General features: G+C 42.8%; 2 protein-coding genes across 4 annotated transcripts; both read right to left on the reverse strand.

Moving 5' to 3' along the window:
• Positions 1-1,362: 1,362 nt before the first annotated feature.
• Positions 1,363-7,336, reverse strand: LOC306788511 (adapter molecule crk-like). Its single transcript, XM_079284061.1, has 3 exons — positions 6,847-7,336; positions 4,891-5,495; positions 1,363-3,213 (listed from the first exon to the last, which is right to left on the reverse strand). The coding sequence occupies exons 1-3, from the start codon at positions 7,064-7,066 to the stop codon at positions 3,079-3,081; spliced, it is 960 nt and encodes a 319-aa protein (XP_079140187.1). The 5' UTR covers positions 7,067-7,336; the 3' UTR covers positions 1,363-3,078.
• Positions 7,337-8,488: 1,152 nt separating this feature from the next.
• Positions 8,489-18,455, reverse strand: LOC306788188 (uncharacterized protein). 3 transcript variants are annotated; one of them, XM_079283590.1, is made up of 14 exons: positions 18,344-18,455; positions 17,464-18,205; positions 17,350-17,412; positions 14,378-14,438; positions 14,188-14,289; positions 12,990-13,139; positions 12,751-12,888; positions 11,594-11,743; positions 11,373-11,435; positions 11,160-11,217; positions 10,876-11,010; positions 10,681-10,795; positions 10,245-10,396; positions 8,489-9,524 (listed from the first exon to the last, which is right to left on the reverse strand). In XM_079283590.1, the coding sequence occupies exons 2-14, from the start codon at positions 17,875-17,877 to the stop codon at positions 9,398-9,400; spliced, it is 1,728 nt and encodes a 575-aa protein (XP_079139716.1). In that variant the 5' UTR covers positions 17,878-18,205; positions 18,344-18,455; the 3' UTR covers positions 8,489-9,397. The 3 variants fall into 3 exon arrangements, with proteins under 3 accessions (XP_079139716.1, XP_079139715.1, XP_079139717.1); XM_079283589.1 differs by having other exon boundaries at positions 17,350-18,205; XM_079283591.1 differs by lacking the exons at positions 8,489-9,524; positions 10,681-10,795 and having other exon boundaries at positions 10,276-10,396; positions 17,350-18,205.
• Between the last annotated feature and the right edge of the window lie 288 nt (positions 18,456-18,743).

Genomic DNA, 18,743 nt, shown 5'->3' on the forward strand with positions numbered 1-18,743 from the left:
GTTAATATACACAGGGCTTTAAATTACCTTGATAAACACATGTTACGGTAACAAAAAATATGGCATTTAATTTAGCATACAAAAGATAATTTCCTTAAATTTGAGTCTAAATAACAAAAAATGGAGGGAAACTTTCCACAAGACATTGTAAACTCAGACGACACTTTGGGATGTCTGGGGTCAGATGCATGAATGAATAGCTCAGCCTGGACACAAATCAATATTTCTAAAGATACTAATACAAATAAAAACGCCTTTTTAACTCTATTGCAAAATATTTTTTTAATGTTTTATTTTCTTCATATTTTATGTCAAAATCCAATCATCCTTTCTTCCTGTAAAACACAATATGAAGTGAGCCGGTAAGCTTGTACCGAACCAATTTAAACCAATAATATGACATTCATTCATCTGCAACCTTTGGCAAAGAGGGAGGTGTGTGTGGCGCCAGTCCTTTGTAGCTCTGAACTGTGCTGCATTCTAAGCATGCCCACTTTTTACATGTTTACATCCCTCTTGTAACTGTCGACCACTCAGATATTCTGCTTCACTGGGGATTACTCACAGTCAGCTAAAGATGCTCGGACTTTTAAGACATGGCAAGGAGAACGAAAGAGCACGTCACCAAATATCAGTTGCGAATAATATAATATTTTTGACTGCGACACTTTGTGATCATCTTATTTTTAATTTCCGCTCTACCATGGCACTCTATGCATATGCTTTCATGATGCATGTACATGATGTGCACCTGCTCAGCGTTCCTTATTATAAAGATGTTCGGTGAGTGACATGAACGATAGCTGTGCATAGGCATCATTTACACATCTGACCCCAGGGCTGTGCTTAACGTGTGCTTTGGAAGCAAAGATAACGTGTTGTTTTGCGAGCGCTGTGGAAACCATTTGGTGTGTTTTGTTCATTTTAACATATCAAAGACAATACTGGATGAATGATGGAACCGTGAGGCTTCAGGTGACTTTCTCCGATACAAAACTCTGCAGCTCCTCCCTGGTTCATCACTCCTGCTGTGGTTTACCATTTCCATCACACAAGATGCCTCCATTGCATTGATGTATCAAGGTAGAGTTGACACATAAGAGTATAAGGTTTACTATAATACATAATAAGACTGTGACCACAGGATGATTTCTTTACTTAAAAACAGTGTTATTGTCACTGATAACAGCGTTACATCAGCTTCATCGCCGTTTACCGCATTTTACAAACATTTGCAAGTCATCTCATCAGCAGAGAGACCGTCGAGGACATCCCGAGTCAGCGATCGCTCTGCCTGCTTTAGAGGAAGGTCCAATCTCAAGGGTATCGGAAAATTAAATGTCACTCACGAGAGCAGCCATAGACCATTTCATGGTTTATTGTCATACTCACATAATGCTCAATTTGTAAAAAAAAAAGAAAAAAATAAGCTTTTTGTAATAATAGCATGTATATTCAATGTGGCTGATGAGAAACAATGAACCATGCGTGAACCATGGCACAAGCAACGACAGTGCAGACATGTCTGTTTTTACCAGTTATACATAAAATCCCTCAACCTCGCTCATCTTTTAAAACGGCCTCATTTTGTTCTTTCACACCGTCTCACGTGAAGTCATCCGCGTCGGCGCTGAATAGTGTTTTAAAAGAGGAACATAAAATAACAGATGTCTCTGGCAACACGTAAAAGAAAAATATAAAGGTAGGAAAAACATGTTTACAGTATTTAGCATGTAAGATGTGTTCTGTCATAATATTTTCCACTTTCGGTACAAAAACAAAAGACTGTGTGTAGTGTGGGGTGTAATACGTTGGTGAAGTCGTCTTCTCCGCAAGACTGAGTCATCGGGAAAAGTCTTTGCTCATCTCACTCCGTACGCTTCACAGTCTGGCACTACAAAAACTCTCTGATTCATGATTCTGTGAGAGAAGCAAAGTGTTTCGTCTCCCGATGTGCAATTGATTTTCCCTTCTGAATCAAATGCAGTGGGTAACACAGGCGGGGAAGAGTGGCTCGGCTCTGCTGTGTGTGTGTGTTTGCAGACTTCAATACTGGGATGGAGATGTGTGGACTACGGTTCGACTGATATCGGTTCCTGCCGCCTAATACTGCCCATTTTGGATACAAACTGACATTTTGCCAATATTTAAACATGACAATTTGAACTGAATATCTCCCATAACCTTTTATTGCATTAAAAAAAAAACACAATGGAATATTTTAGGGTTAGCAGCTCCAATGCACCAACTTGGATGAGCACAAAGACTGTAAACATGAAGTGACACAGACTGACAGGGAGCTCATTGATTGGACAGTTCTGGTAAACGCATCATCAGCGCTACATGGAGCCACGAGGAGAAAGCAATAACAGCAAGTCAGGATTATAAGCATCATTAGTCGACACTGCAACGGGACCTCGAGTGGTAAAAAGAATGCCTGATGGCTAGAAAAGGGAGTGTTGTGCTATAACACTAAGGGGGGAATAGTTAGTGTGGTTGGTAGGTTTCATACACTTTATAATGAACTGCTATAATACATCAGAGTGGGACAGAAATCCAAATGTTCATGCCTTCTTTACAAAGACGTTAGGTGTGTAAGCCTCTTTAAACAGTGTCTAATTCCTACATGCATCTAATCAAATAAAAGGCTCTGGAGTTATCGACTCGGCTGCGTTCAGTTGTGGAGCTACGCTAGGCTAAGATGAGCCAATATTACCATCTGGTTAAGATGACACACAAATTGTGTTTCTTTGAATGCAACATGAATAAATACTAAACCAATGAATGCCGCCATCGATCTGAACGCAAGGCATGTTTAATTGCTGGTTTCAGAGAAGTAGTCAAGCAGCGAGCATACAGTGTGTGATGCAGACTTAAAAAAACAAAAAAAACAACGCTCATATAGGCGAACCGATATCAGTCTGACCGTAGTGTAAACTCTTCAAATGACAGCAGGCAAGATCCACCAACACGTCTCGTGTTGAGCTCATAGGTTCATATTGTGTGTGCTTGTATAAATCCTTTGTCTCTCCGAGCATGACGTGATGACCAGAAGAGAAGGGGCGTGCTGGGAGTTTCTCAGCTCTCGTCATCGGGATGGTGTTGCTCCAGCAGCCGGACGTGGGTGAAGGGAAAGTGGCCTCGCTTGCCCTTGCACTCACCCTCCCACTGGCCGTTCACGTTGATCTTGGTCACTTTTACCGTGTCGCCCACCTGCAAGGTGAGCAAGAGAAAAGAGAAAAGGATGAATGCATGGACACGACACAAAGACACCCCGTTTCTCTCGGCAGGATCGGTTCGTGCGAGTCGAACAGATCAATACACGGTCAATGTCTGACAGCCCGCAGAAAGAACAGCGTCGACATATAATTGAGTGACCCCTCTTCATCCGTACGCCAGCTAACGCACACATCGACTCCCTAGTTTCTGGTTACAAAAGTGCGACACCGCTTGTCTGACCGCCGACACGCCTGCCAGAACTTCGGCGACTCCTTCCATCTTGGCTAGACGATCACATTGAATTGAAATTTGTCACACTTCATTCGTTCAGCCTGACATTGTGTTCGCGAGGGCCATTTTTTTGTTAAGGGAGCGGAGGCTATTTCATATCTTTTCACCACAATCAAAGAACGGTGCAGATTTAAGAGTGGTTAACTGACTTACATCTGTACAGCTGCGTCACCATTTTTGCAACTCGCTTAAAATAGGATTTAGTTTCAAAATAACATCTTCAGTTGTGAATTACGGAATAATTGCTCGTCCTTATCTACAGTGAGAGCAACGTGCACAGCGCTGAGAATCTCGACTTCTCTCAGTGTTTCCTACTAATAGTATATAGTGAAGCAGGCTGCACACATATAGTGTGAGCTATTTTACCAGCAGATTCATAAATGCACTGTCATCAGGTCTGCTCTGTCTCACACAGAAGCACACACACACACACCGTCTTCCACCCGTTCAGTCAAACAAAATGGTGGCATCCGTGTTTCTTGAGAAGACTCAGATAAACAGCCGGGAATTTAAGAGCTGGCTGTGTTGAAAGTTGGTACCGTGTGTGTGTGTGTGTGTGTGTGTGGTAGATTTATTGCATTTATTCTAACAGTAAAACTACTCTTCTGCAGCTCTTCCTGAGTTTACAACAGACCGACTGTACACATCACTGTGATGAAAACAAGTTGGGAGACTTTGAGAGGAAGAAGACCACCATCAACATACCCAGGTGTCCTGTATCAGAGCCATCTCTAGCTAATGGCTAGCGTGTGAGCAGAAGTTTACATGCTGAAGTGACTTAAACAACAGAAAGTGCATAACAATCCTTCTTTAGAGGCTGTAAACATTGAGTCTTTGAGTTGTAAGTCAGCATGTTAGGCTCATTAACCGTCAGCTTGTTAATAGCAAGACGGTCAAAGTGTGCGTGTGACGTGGAGACACTTTAGTTTACATCACCGTGGGACGGCCTCGCAACATATCTCAACCTGTCTTTATTAACCTCCCCTACCGTTTGCGTTTCAATACTAATCTGAGCAAACACTGTTTATCTGTTCCCTTAATACTAAAAACAAGGCGGCTTGTTCCAGTGGTGATGAATGTACAATGTAACGCTCACATTAACCCAATGGGCCACAAAGAGACGAGTACATGAAGAGGTGCCATTGTAAAAAACAAAAGGATCTGCGTCTGTCTTTCTCTATAGTGCCATCTCCACTGCCAGTGTCTTCGTGTGCGCCGTCAACTTGCATTTGTGAAGATACTTTGTGTGCACGAGCACGTGCATGAGTAAGCCATTAACTGATCGGGACAATCTACACTGCCACAGCTGAGACGCACATGGAGAAAACAGAGAATAGAAGGCCAGCCGTGGAGAACATGAATGGCGGGTGAGATTGCTACCTCCAGAGAGAGTGCCGTCTTGTCGTAGGCGTTGGGCACCCTCTTCTGAATGGCTCGGGCGTAGACGGGCCCGTTCTGTAGGTTGGGTAGCTGGGCGTTGACCACGGGCTGAGCGTACTGGCCGGGGTCCCCCGGAGGGTTGGTCTGAGGGGCCCCTGTTGCGTCTGTGCTGCCCACCACCCCTCCCGCTTGCCCCCCCTGTCCACCCCCCACAACAGGGGGACCCAGGCCAGTAGCGGTGGGCGAGGCGGGCCGGTACTTCTCCACGTAGGGCACGGGGATCATGCCGGCTCGGCCCTCCTGGTTGGCCGCGTTCCACCACTGATCCTCTGGCTTCTCCAACACCCGCAGGATGTCCCCCCTGCGGAAGGGGAGGTCCTCCTCGTCGTTACCCGGGAAGTCAAATAGCGCTCGGACAAACTCCGCCTCGTCCGGCTGCAGCGGGGCGCCAGCAGAGGAGGCGCTGATGAATCCCGTGTGCTTGGCCTTGTTGATGGGCTCTATGAGTGTGGTGGTGTCCAGGTAGTGGATCTTATAAAACTCCAGCAGGGCTGGCAGCGCCTCAAACTCCTGATCCCCGATCCGAAACCGAGGGGGAGCCAAACCTGGCAGAGGAAGGGTGACATTGTTAGTTTGTTAAAGTAAAAAAATAAAACAAAGAAATCAACAATCAAACAAATACCAATGCTCTTGGGCAGATCAACAAGTGCCACAATTACTGACAGGCTTTTCTCTAACTTTGAATTCACCTAACTGGATTAATTACACACTGAGAAGTGCAACTAAAGAGTGGTGTGTTTGGAGAGACTACCAGAAAGCAATCGTGCTCATTGATGAATACAACCAAAGACAATAAAAACATCTCTATCTCTCCATTGTATTGCCCAATCCTTTCAAAATGTGTAACAAAATGGAGTGGCAATAGCTCGCACAACTCTGCAAACAAGTTGGTGTGCACATCATACTGCTAGTTTCTGTTTTAAACTCTGGCACCATGTTTTCTTCAGATAGATACTGGGTAATAGATACTGGGTACCTTTCATACCAATAATGGCTCACAATTGATGATTTTATTATAAGAGGACTATTATAAGAGGACACAGAAGAAGAAAAAAGACCCAATAATAAGGAAGCCCTGAAAGGACAAGAAGGATCACAGACATTCCAGGAGCGCCAAGCTGGCCAGTCATACTCCAGTTGTGACACCCCGGTCTGCCCAGTTTCATTCAAACCCTGCAGCAGCAGCCCACCGTCCTGTTACGAGGACCAAAATACCGCCTCCATCCTCCGCCAGGAAAAAGTAATAAATGACAAATAAAGCCCGATTGGTTGGTAGCTAGCTAGCTAATCGACAAAGTAACACCAAACTCCATTTAAAAAGTAACTTACTTAACTTTACGTCACCCAAACAATGTATCCAAAATTAGCGTTACGTTATGATGGCCTTTATATTGTCATGTTCAGCTTTGACAACTGATACTTGAGGATTAACCAAAACAAGGCAACCTTCAGTCAAAATTCATTCAGTCAAATGTTGCAACACTTTCAGACAGACTCCTCTGTAGCTAGCCTGTTAGCCAACGGCTACACGGTCCAACACACACTCCGGTGGGCGGTATCGAGCAGTGTATTAAACCACATGTAAAAGATCTGACTTTTTGTTCCAAATCAGTGAATATTGTTTTATTACACACATGCCGACTTTGAGCGTACCTTCCGATAACACTGGGAATACTAAAACACATGTGATAATAGGCTTATAGCTTCAGATTTACCAAGATCGAGTAAAATCGGTGAATTCATAAAGGGCGTCTGGCGTGGCTTGACGAGAGTGGAACGTAAATGGGGCTAAAATCAAAGCAATTCACTATGGAAATACACATTTTAACGTCGGTTTCAACGAGTGTCGCGGGTTCAGTTATATACCTTGCTACGTGACGAACAATTCAACGTTACCTGAGCCAGATTGCCGGTTGTTACTGATGCTGTTGATGATATAATGGGACACTTTGGAGTTCTCCGAGACGGACAGCACGTAGTCACCCGGGCTGGTGATCGAGTCTCTCACCAGAAACACGCCATGTCTCTGTCCCTGTAGAAGAGAAACGGCTTCCTGGCGGCTTAGCCTCCCCCAGTACCAGCTAGAGCGGTCTTCGGCATCAAAATTACCGGCCATGGCTGTGAAGTGAAATCCAGTCCGAGGCTTTGAGGCCTTTTCCCCTCGTCGCCTCTCCCTATCCGCAACTCATACAAAAAACTTTGGTTGACTAACGTTTCCCCGTGGAAAAAAACGCTATAATACCACGATATTTTGAAACTCCCACGACTAATTTCAATTTTAAGAAGACGGAACTTCTGTTGCACCACGAAATCCTGATACTCGGACTGCTTAAACGTTTAAAATGACAAAAGAATGAATTCAAAACTAATGTGCAACAAGAAACTCCGGGACTGAAATGGCGGATCTAGGGAAAAGTTGACCTCATCTACCGGAAGGGATGCCTGGTCAATGGGAAGCGATGCAAAAACCACTGTAGATACGATACGACTCGACATATTTTAAGATTACAGCACATTTAGCATGTATTTAATCCAATAGTTAACGAACTAAACATATTTAAAATAACTTACAGCACCGTGGTGGGTTAAAGCAACCTTTTTGAATCGCTCTCTGTAAATGTTCTAAACACTTTGAGGCCGTAAACGCACCATAATAAAACTTTTCTGCAGATTTTTTTCTTGTTGCTCCTATTTGGCTTTTAAACAGTTTAACACAGCATTTTGTGAGTCGAATGTAAGGTTTTTGTTTTACACTAACGCAAACACGTTGATGTCAAACACGAACCAAAAAAATGCAAGAAGTTGTGATCTCAAATTGACTTGTGAGAGTGTCAAAACCAAAAGTTTAAAGTGAAGTTTACAACTGATGTGAACAATATTACGATATAGTAACACACCTGAAACAATTGAAACTGAAAGTTAGTCCCCCCCCCCCCCCCCCCCCCCCCCTCATAATATTTAATTTCTCTCTTGGAATAATTTATTGCATAATCTAAGCACACATGCAGGGATGGGAAATTAACATAGTTAAAATGAAGATTTGTTCAGTGAAAGAAATAATGAAAATCATTATATAGTATATCAGTAACCTTCTGCACTACATGCATTCTACCAGTAGATGGAAACAAACACTGTTATAAAGTATGGAGCTTCATTTAATTAACGCATTATTTCTGACACAGTTTGCAGGAATTTCTAAATTAAAAAAAAAAGTTTAATTTGCCATGACGGCCAAAAACTCATAATCTCTATTAAAATGCATTTTCATGTGATTATAAATTGCTCCAAGTTGTCACAAAAACTGATTATCTCTATTAAAATGCATTTTCATGTGATTATAAGTTGCTCCAAGTTGTCATTGTTTGCTTGAGGAAAGTGAAAATATATTATTAAACCTATGCAAGACGAACACAAAAAACATTATAAATAAATGTTCACTTTACATTAAACAATGAGCACTTAGATACATTTATAGCCACATTACAATGGATTATAATGCTTTATAAAAAATGATCAGAATATACTACAACAATGGGAATTATAAGACACTATTATCTCTGCAAAAACAAATGTGCGTAAACAGATATTCAGAAGTATTATGATAAGTGACCGTATAAGTCATGATATAATGCTTCATCATGTGTTATGATTATTGTTATGAAGAATTCTAAATATTAATGAGTTCTTATAATTTAGCAGAATGAGCAGAATATCACACATAAGTTTATAAAGAAATATGAGTGTCACAGGAAGGGCTACCAAAATGAACTGCAATCTCTGTTGGTGTCAAGCAAACGACTATCTCTGGCATCGTCCATTTAAAGAGTTACACTCACACTCCACCTCTTAATAGTCTTGCTCTGCAAGTCTGCCACAATGATGTAAAAACGTCACACTAAAAATGAAAATTATTGGAAAATAGCTTTATTTCGCCACATTGCAAGACTCGGGCAAGACTCTTGTTACTGGAGCATCTCTGCGCTGGTTCATAAACTCTTTGGTTTGTAAAGATTGCTCATGTTGCCAAACACTGATTGGTCAACAGCAGCTGCCAGCTATCACAAGTTAGTTTTAAAAAGAGTGTTAATCTTCCCTTCTTTAACTGCAGCATTATTGTTGATTTGAGAACTACATAAAAACCAACCTGCATCTTGTAAAGCCACACATGTCACAATACATGTTATAAGAAGCTGCAGTTTAAGAATCAAAGTCAGTCGACCACAAATTCTAAAGGAGATGGGGAAAACTGGTGATTGCACACATACAGTATAAAACAGATTTGGCAGAGAAAAACCATTTGTCTAACATTAAAGTCTGTGTTTATGTGATTCAACAGTGGTTCTCTATTATTTTGCTTGGCAAGAGGCCACTTTTGAGCTTATTCAAAGTGTTCATGACACACTGTGGTTGTTAACATCTAGACTGGGTCGTCTACTCTGATACAGAGTTACTCGAACTGCTTCAGGTGGCTGTAGAGGGACTGCACGTATGTAAACACACACATGGGGTCTGGCTTGTCCCCCATCTCCATCATGTCCTCCACCTCGATCAGACGGAGACAGTCAGCCTGCTCCCTGAAACGCAGAAGTGTATAAAATGTATATAAAGTGTAAAGAAGTGCAACAGATTGATCTGTTAAAGACGACATAAATGCTGACATGAAGATGTGATCATTCAAAGCACATCCAAACAACGTGCGCTCCAGCCAAGACCCTCTCTGTTCGGGTTTGAGAAGTCTTTTAGTTCATACAAGTCAAGTCCCCAGTCAATGGTCTTATCACAAAAGTTGCTTATTTGCCTTCTGGTAGAGAGTAAGATGAGAAACTTGATACCATCTGTTTATTATATTAGCTTAGCTTAGCACAGAGACTGGGAACAGGTGGGAACAGCTAGCCTGGCTCTGTGCATCGGTAACTAAATCCCCCTACTAGCTCCTCTAAAGCTCACGTTATATATCTTCTTTTAATCAGTACAATAACTGTACGGAGTGTAAAAATGACAATTTGGTTCTGTGCCTGTGTTCTGTGCCTGGCCAGTTAAATTAAAGTCTTGCTTGAATGTAAATCTTGGCCGTGCTGTACTGTCCTACTGACAAAGTGTTGCAGCTGTTTGATTCAATGTTGAATGTCCAAATACTGGCTGAGAGACTACCAGTCAACTAAACTGTTGTACTTTTTAAAAATGTTAAACATATCACCCAGGTACTTCTAATTTTAGTGCAGATGTAGTTCAGTGTCATCAAAGTATACGCTCAGTCACTCACAGCCTCACACAGTCAATCTTAGCCCGCTTACTCGGCGGTGCTGAAGGCCAGCTGGAGGTTGTGTTTGCGGTTTGCAGCTTCCAGCGTGTTGTAATCAAAGTCCAGAGGGAAGAAGGAGTGAACCAGAGCACAGAAAGCCATCCCGTCACTCCAGCTGGACGAGAAGTTCTGAATATCTATGTTCTGAAAGAACGACGGCAACGTCATGACACTAAGTCCTTCATGTAGTTTGTTTTCATTCAGTTCTTGAGTCACACTTAAATTGTATTTCTTGACAAAATATCAGTCCAGTGTGAGATAAGGGGGAAGCGTCTTGAAGCGAATTAATCATCTTTTTGCGCTTTTCCCCATTCCTATTCTATTGCCAAAGTTGTCATGGAATTGAAGATCTTTACAAAGCAAATATATATTTGCTGCTATATTAATGCTCTGAATATGGTGTTTAGCACCTTTATTTAGAGTCATACCTGATAGCCAATGGTTTTTGAGCGGCACCACTCCAGGAGAATCTGTTTTATACCACTGGCACTGGACACTCCAAAACTCTGAGAGCGCTTCAGTTTAGGTTTGGAATCCTTTGGTCTACTCAACAGAAATGCAAATGTGACAACATGCCATTGACTGTTATGAATTAGGACGATATGGAAAGTATTTTAAATTACTTTATAGGCTCTGAGTTCATCCTCTCAAAGAGGGCCCTCTTGGCCTGAGCCCCATTGAGCCCCCCCGAGCGTGGAAGCGTTTGGGATTTCATCACATCCTGCTTGAACTCGACTCCCCCTATCTTGTTCGCCTTCCTTTGGAGAAACAGTGGACAACAGACACAATTACATTTAGACTGAAACTGCCAAAAGGCTCTTAATGTACAAAACAGCACATCCATCAAACAACAGTCAACAGTGAGTTTGTTTCATGTTACAAAACACGATTCATGGTCGTGGCTTACTTGTCCAAATTTGGTGAGAAACCAGATTTTATGATTGATTTGGAGGGCAGCAATTTTTCTGCAAAAACAGGAAGTCATAGTGAACAAGAGAGATGCATGAGATAGATTAGAAAGAGACAGAAACAACACACAACCCCGAACACAATAACAAACTACAACTAATAGGTTGTAATCCTTGCACATATGTTATAAACACTGTTCACTGTATCTTACCTGCAGACTGAGGAAAGCTCACACTTCTCTTCAGACTGGGACTGGGTGTCTTGAGAATAGGTGCTGAATAGATATGGTGAGACAAAAACAACGAGGGTAAAAGTGGAGAATTTTGTTAAAAGGACAGAAAGAAATCCTAAAAAAATATGGACACTGAAAACAAGCAACTACCTGTGACTTTTATTTCAGAGACAGATCCTTGTATCCTTGGTTGAACTCACCTCTCTTAAAGGGATACTCCCCAGGTTTTACTGCGGTGTCCTGTGATGCTGAGAGACTCGGGGACGGTCCTGTTGTAGCAGACGATGAAGACTCCGTGTTGGGTTTGCTCATAGCCGAAGGAGGCAAGTGTGGCTTGGTTTCAGTGACGTCTAAAGAGAGAAAGCACACGAATATCCAATTCCCAAAAATCGTTAAGTCTTGCTTTGATTTTAAGATATCTGAAAAAATACCCTATGAACGTTAAAAAAAAAAAAAAAAAAAATTTCAGCAAAATATACTTCATGTATCGTATCAATGGTAAAAGGGCTCATTATGAAGGCTCCTTTCAAAATGTTATTCTATATTATTATAGAATATACAGTAATTCTAGTGTAGAGTATTTTAATGTTATAGTTTGTCAATGTGGAGCCAATGTCCCAGACATTGTGTACCGCTGGGTGAATTACTAGTATAGTACTGCATCATTTGTTGTAAGCATAGCATTTCTTTGCGTGTATATTAACTATCCAAGTCAAATAAATGTAGTGGAGTAAAAAGTACAATATTTCCCTCTAAAATGTAGTGGATGGTTTACTGAACAGGCCTACTGGGAAGTGTCACTCGAAGAGACACGTACCAATCAGGAAGAAATGCAAGATTACCACAAGAAACATAAAGGGACTAGAAAGAGACCCAAAGACACTACAAAGAGACACAAAAAAGACCACAAAGAGACACAAAAACACCACAAAGACACGCAAAACAGCAACAAAAAGAGGCAAAAGCATCACAGAGTCTATGTTTTGCTCCTATGTACAAAAGATGGTGAAGCTTTTTGCATGTTTGTGCCCTGAGACATGAGTAGAAGTATAAAGTAGCAGAAAATGGAAATACTCAAGTAAAGCACACGTATGAACAATACTTGAGTAAATGTACATAGATACGTTCTACCGCTACCAAAGAGGTTGCAATGGTGTTCTGAGTACAGTAGTTAAAGGGCGCTACTAGTTGGGTGGGTGTACTTATGTCACTGTTGTCAGACACAGTGAAAGAGACATGTCTGTCATTTACTACTTTCAGGGATCAAATCTTATGAATGCATCCCAATAGTCTGCAGTGACATGAAACAAAAGACCGACTCGCTGGCCTCTTATAAAAGAACATTCCCCCGCTTCACCTGCTGGAGCCTCTGCTGCAGAATGAGCAGCCGCTTTAGGCGCCAATGCTGGAGACTGGGCGGGTTTGGTGGCAACCAGAGCCTCTGGTTTGGTTGTCATTGCAGTGACGGGAAGATGGGGCCTCGGTTCATCAGCGTCTGGAAAAGAGAGAATCTGAATAGTTGAGATTTGAAGTAATGGGGTTTGTTACACTGGCAGAGCAGATTGTGACAGAAACAGAAAGAGATTTCTCTCTCACCACATTTAGCAGGAGACTCTGCTGGTTTCACTGGCGTTTCTTTGGGCGCTGAGGCAGGAGACTGTGGGACAGCTGGAGCGTCAGAGCTGGGTTTCAGCATTGTAGAGAGGGGACGATGAGGTTTGGTCAGAAGACCTGATTCTTCTTGATCTGGAAGGAAAATGAATCGCATTCTTAAAACAGAAGAGCACTCGAAGAGCGCAGACCTCCACCATCTCGCAGTGTTCACAAAAGTGTAAAAATCATTGGTGTATCCACCTTGGTATTCGGATCTGCACCAACATTGAATGGGTTCTTCCTTGGCCCGTGCTACAACTTCCCACTAAGTTTGATGAAATTCAGGCCGGTAGTTTATATTTAATATTTCTGCCGAACAAACAAACCGATAGTAACGATCATTGACAGGGATTGGCACTAGATTTCTACATGAAGAAATCATTGCAGGTACAAACAATGTCAGCGTGTATGAATGAACATTTGTAATTGTTTGCAATAAAATAGCAACAATGTAACCGTGTGATAAATTAGAGGTTATCATTTTAAAGTTGTGTTTTTGATATTGAATCAAAAGACTACTAGAAAAATCATTCTGGAGAAAAAAAACTGAACGCTTGAATTTTTCCAGTCTGATCTTAATTTCATGACACAGCAACATCTTTCTGGACATAATGTGTTATGCTTTCATCTGTTGCTGCAACAGTGTCCCCGTGTGGAGCTTTAAGGCTTCAGGAGTGAAGCTGCAGTGAACTTTTCATTTGGTTCGGTGAGCTTTCACACTCTACTTTGTCTGTTGGATAGAAATATCAGACTGAAGCTTCATTCTGCCAAATAACGTAAACACTTCCGTGTTGTTGTGTGTGACCACCAGCAGCACCGTGTTATCGTTGAGGGCTTTCACCTCCTCATTTGACCACGGCCGTCCGTGACATTTCTCACACCATTTCTCTCGCTGCCTGACTCGATGTTGATCCCGTGCGTGACAAAGTGTGCACTCACCTTTAACCCACAACGCATTGCGTTCTTAACTTAAGTGAGCTGAACTCCAGTAAACTTGGAAGCCAGAGCTTTCACACAACCCCAAACCAATCAGTTCAAATGGAACAAAAAGCTCAGGTGTCAAAAGCACCCTTAAACTCATCTCGCACAAAGAAAACAAACATAAAATGAACTTGCAAAACATGTAAAGGAATCAACTGACCCCACATGTTGAGGGTTTCCAAGGTATATTTAGAAGAGTTAGTGACAGCAGAGGTCTCTGTGCTTAGTTTTGTGATGACTGTGAGAGGCTGCTGGGAGATTTCTGAGGAGACACAAACAAACACAACCAAAGGTGAGGCCTGTCGGCTTGTCGGGTTAAATGTGTGGAACTTCTCAGATCGTCCACCTACCTGGGTTCCCATCCTCTTGTGCAGTTGTGGCAAAATGTGTCTCTCCTTTTGCATCAGTGCCCTGATCGGTAAAGACAAGACGTACAAAACATGCAATTCTATGATTTATTTACTTGGTCACGACAGTTAAATAATATGCTGGTGGCTGACGCAAGTGGGAGGGAACAGGGGCTAATAATCTACCCAAAAAACTGGTTTACTCGTTTCAAAAAGACTGGTATGAAGTGTACAAGGAATCCTATTTCCTTTGCCAGCCATTATCTCAGGATGAGGTATGCAAGGCACGACACGAACTGCGCCTGTGTCTATTTATACATTTGTCGTAGCAACACTCATCGCATTGCTCACAGCAAACAAACAAAGTTGGTTCTTTTTGTCTGTCAGACTGCTGTGGAGCTAAAATTAATTTTAAGGCCTTTATCCTCCGTGATAAATCTGGCGGTGTGTGTGTGTGTGCTCACTTCTCTTAATCTAACGTGGGATCTTCAGCTGTTAACAGCTGAAAGCTTCTCCTTAAATGACAGCTGAGGTGAACAAACCCACGTTCCCACTGAGACGCTATTTTAGATTTTGCAATCAGTCCTTTTGCGAGAGTTTCCGCTCCACTCTGCTTACGTCCCAATATGGCCCCGAATGGATGCTTTGGAAATCGGGGAGTTGTTCAAGTGGATCAGCCTAAAAGCTTGGCCTGTATTTGCCCCTTTCCCCAACCCCTCTGCATTTTGCTTTCCGGAGACACGCAACAGAGCCGTTTCATGAGCCAGCCCGTCAACTGCTCGTCAAGAGGAGGATTAGCACGTCAGTGATCTCTGGGCTTCACAACAGCTCCCGTAGGATATCACAGTGTGACTGTCTGACCCGATGAATCCTTTCAACCTCTGGCTGGGTTTACCGCCGTGTCACATTCCTTGGTAGGCAACTGACAAACGCACTAAGATACGTTTTTGTTTTGTCTTTTTTTTTTTATCACCTGCACATTTTTCAAATCTAAAATTCCCATTAAATGAATTCCATGTCCTAAGACTGCATTTGGATACCGGTACCTCTAATAATGATATAAACAATGGATTAAAGATTCACTTGTATGTGAGAGACGTTGCTGCTGTTCCCCTCAAATCTACGGAGCGTTTTAGCACCTTTCAGTTCACCGTTTTCATTTTACGGCGCACAACTTTACCGTTTGATTCAGTCTCACGGTTCTCCTCGGACTATTTAAAACGCCTGACCTTAAAACTCACTCTACCGGTCCAGAGTCTACAGACAAAGATAGCGACGAGCAGTTGAACAACATAGTGGAGCATTGAGCAGCTACAGAGCCGGGTGTTTCCCAGGAGTTGGTGGAGACCAAAAAACGGAGTTTAAAGAAGAGTGTATATTGGACTTATACTTTAAACACAGGTTTATACAACAACTTTATATAATCACAGAGATTTTAGGGAGCTGGCAACTATTGGTCATTGTTGGTGGTACATCTTGCCATTGGCTTCAGCCTGGTGGCAACATGAGACCAGACCACATTGGGATAACGGCGCACAGCTTTTCACTCGCTGTGTGAGGCGGGCGACACTCCTCAATAGATTTTTGAAAATATTAAAAGGAAGATGATGTTGAATGTGAAAATGATGAAGCAGAGTATTAGGTGATGAATCAGAGGGCTATCTTGGTACCTGGGGGGGGGGGGGATTGAACTGCGGTACGTCAGAGGGAGGGTTCACGGCTGGGAGAAGACCCGGTGATTTCAGCGGAGAGGAATGTTGGCAGGGTGTGCGTTTCGACAGGACAGCTGTTTGTCCGTCTCAGGGTGTTATTGACGGGGACGTAGACGCAAGTCAACTTTCCATTCGGAGATTTGAGACTTGGATTTGATGGCAAGCAAGATTCCGGAGCGATTAGGGGAGAGTGATTTATTTCCAAAATGTTCAGGACTTCTTTGCCTGAGCAGATAACGGCTCCAAAGAGCTGAAGCTCAGTCCCAAATCAAAGACCCCAAAATACATGTGCCCTTTGGAGGACCTGCTGTTATAAAAGCAGGACAGAAGCACTAGAGTTGGGGGGGGGGGGGGGGGGGGGGGTTGTTGTTTGGGCCAATGTAAAGAAATAATCACCGTAATGGTGATAATTTGAATATTCAAGGCATATAATGCTTGATGTTATATTGTTATTTGACTGCGATTGAAAATAATACGAATAATACTACAGGCAGTGGTGCAGAGCCTTTGCAGCAGTGCTGTTACTGCTAATAAATATGTGAAGTCAGAGGTTAAATACATATGTTATATTTATTATCATATAATAAATATATAATACAGTTAATATAGGTTTTTCATGAATCGGGAAAGCTCAATTCATGAGGTTTGAACGTATGGATTATTTTTGGGAAATAGTTTTCATTTCACTATAAGGGATATAGTTGCTTACAGACATATTCTTTGGGTTGGAAAATGTTTTGACGAGCGCAATTAACCTGGGACGGGAGGTCGGACAGCTTCGGGTTACAGAGCTGCCAAGGCTCGTTGGCATTGTAGGGTGCTATAGAATCGGCAGAGTAAAATGGGGTTGTTTTCAGACAGACTTTAGAACTGCGTGTAGAAAAAAAAGTAATCTTTAATGCGGCCTAATGTAAAGTTATTGAAAACAGACCGCCATGGTCTCGTGTCTAATTAAATTGGTGATCTACATTCTTATAAGTGATTATTTTTGTGCCTTTTCAAGTAAAGTTGTGCACTGTACTAAGAAGTCGCGTGCATAATTACTGCATGAATATCCTATTTATTCACTTATTCATTGAGTAGAGCATCAATTCAAGGTGGAAGTTAGAGAGAAGTCTACCCGAGTCCCTCACAGGTGCATCATTTCTTGGAGACCAGGTTCATCTACACCTTACACCTCTTGATCACCCAATCACCCAATCTTCATTCCTCTCTTTGTCGAAACAGTCTTTATTCTGTGAATTGTATTATCTGAGTACTCACATTGATTTCAGCATGTTTCTTTGCTCTCCATGGATGAGGGGCTGGGGTGTTGCTGGGTGCAGCTGCAGCAGCAGCAGCAGCAGCAGCATGGCTTGATCCTCCACTTGACCGTGATGTTTCAGAGTATGAGGAAGTGGACTGACGTGACTGGATATTCTCCGATCTTCCAGAGTAAACCAGCCCTCTCTGCCGTCCTCCTGGTTGCCCGTTCTCCATACTATCCTCCACGTTCTTCCCCTTCAGTTCGGCGGGACCCCTCTCGATCTTTAGCCCGGAGAGACCCTCCACCAGGCGGCTGAGGGCCTCCAGCTTTGACCTGAGCTGCAGGTTCTCCTCCTGCAGCCTGGTCACCGCCTCGGCCAAGGGCCCGTTGGAAATGCACATCTCCTCGATCCTCTGCTCTGTGCGCTGCTTGAAAGCGCTTACGTCCACGTGCACCTCCCTTACGGCTGCTTGCAAAGTGGCCCTGAACTGCACCAGGGCCTCGCTTACCATTACCCCCTGAACACCCTGTGTGGCTTCTTCCATGGCTCTTTCAGTGACCTCACCTCCCCTGAGATTCAAGTCAGATGAGTAACGGGGTGGTCGGTTCAAAGATCAGAAACCAAACCTTCAGTCTCAATTGTCCTTTTTTCAATTCGTTCTCCGATTCACGTCCTCAAAATGAAATTGATCAAATACTTTTTTTTAACTTCTACCAATTCCTTGCTTCAAAGATATCGGCCGTGTTCCGTGCCAGTCCTTCAGTTAATAAGTTGGAGGTGCAGGAAGATCCCGTGGCGGCAACATTAAAGTCCCATCAAGCTCCCTGGAGGACTTCTCTCAATGTGCGTATTCTCTTACTCTCTCCTCTCATCTGGTCAAAGCAAGAGCGTTGTTATTTATAAATCGTGGAAAACTCACGCACAATGTCATTTTGGGAAACGAGATTACGTACTGCGCGGGCAGATCGGGTTCTCGGTGCATGCAGGAGCAGAGGAATGGTCAAACTAACCTTTCGGAGGGGTCCAGTTGAAGTGTCAGACTTGGTGGTGGTGCAGCTACTATTTGTTTCGTGGATGCTTTACCCCTGCTGCCCCGGCCCAGTGTGTTGTCTAAGCTATCCGTGTCTCCTCAGCCTGGGCGCAACAGGTTTGCCTCTGTATTTCTGGACATAAAGGGGGCTGGAAAAGATCAAATGGGGGGGAGGGGCCAGGATTATTGAAACGTTTTTGTCTCTTTGCTGCTGGTAAAACTGTTACTAGACAGAGAGACTTGAGTTTCCTACAGGTCAATTTCAAGGCATACAATTATATCGTGAAACTGACTCAAACAAGAAAATCACATCGGTAATACGGGAGAAAACACATTTTATTTGCTCTAAAAATGTATTCACATGTTTAGATTAAAGACAA

Source organism: Melanostigma gelatinosum (assembly GCF_949748355.1).
Source record: "Melanostigma gelatinosum genome assembly, chromosome: 14".
NCBI classification, from domain to species: domain Eukaryota; kingdom Metazoa; phylum Chordata; class Actinopteri; order Perciformes; family Zoarcidae; genus Melanostigma; species Melanostigma gelatinosum.

Coding starts and splice junctions, on each gene's coding strand:
- LOC306788511 (XM_079284061.1), bottom strand. CDS start 7,066: ATGGCCGGTAATTTTGATGCCGAAGACCGCTCTAGCTGGTACTGGGGG. Junction 5,496..6,846: donor CAACCGGCAATCTGGCTCAG/GTAACGTTGAAT, acceptor TTCCTCTGCCAG/GTTTGGCTCCCCCTCGGTTT. Junction 3,214..4,890: donor AGACGGCACTCTCTCTGGAG/GTAGCAATCTCA, acceptor CTCACCTTGCAG/GTGGGCGACACGGTAAAAGT.
- LOC306788188 (XM_079283589.1), bottom strand. CDS start 17,877: ATGGAAGAAGCCACACAGGGTGTTCAGGGGGTAATGGTAAGCGAGGCC. Junction 14,290..14,377: donor ACAAGAGGATGGGAACCCAG/GTAGGTGGACGA, acceptor GTGTCTCCTCAG/AAATCTCCCAGCAGCCTCTC. Junction 13,140..14,187: donor GGAAACCCTCAACATGTGGG/GTCAGTTGATTC, acceptor TTTTCCTTCCAG/ATCAAGAAGAATCAGGTCTT.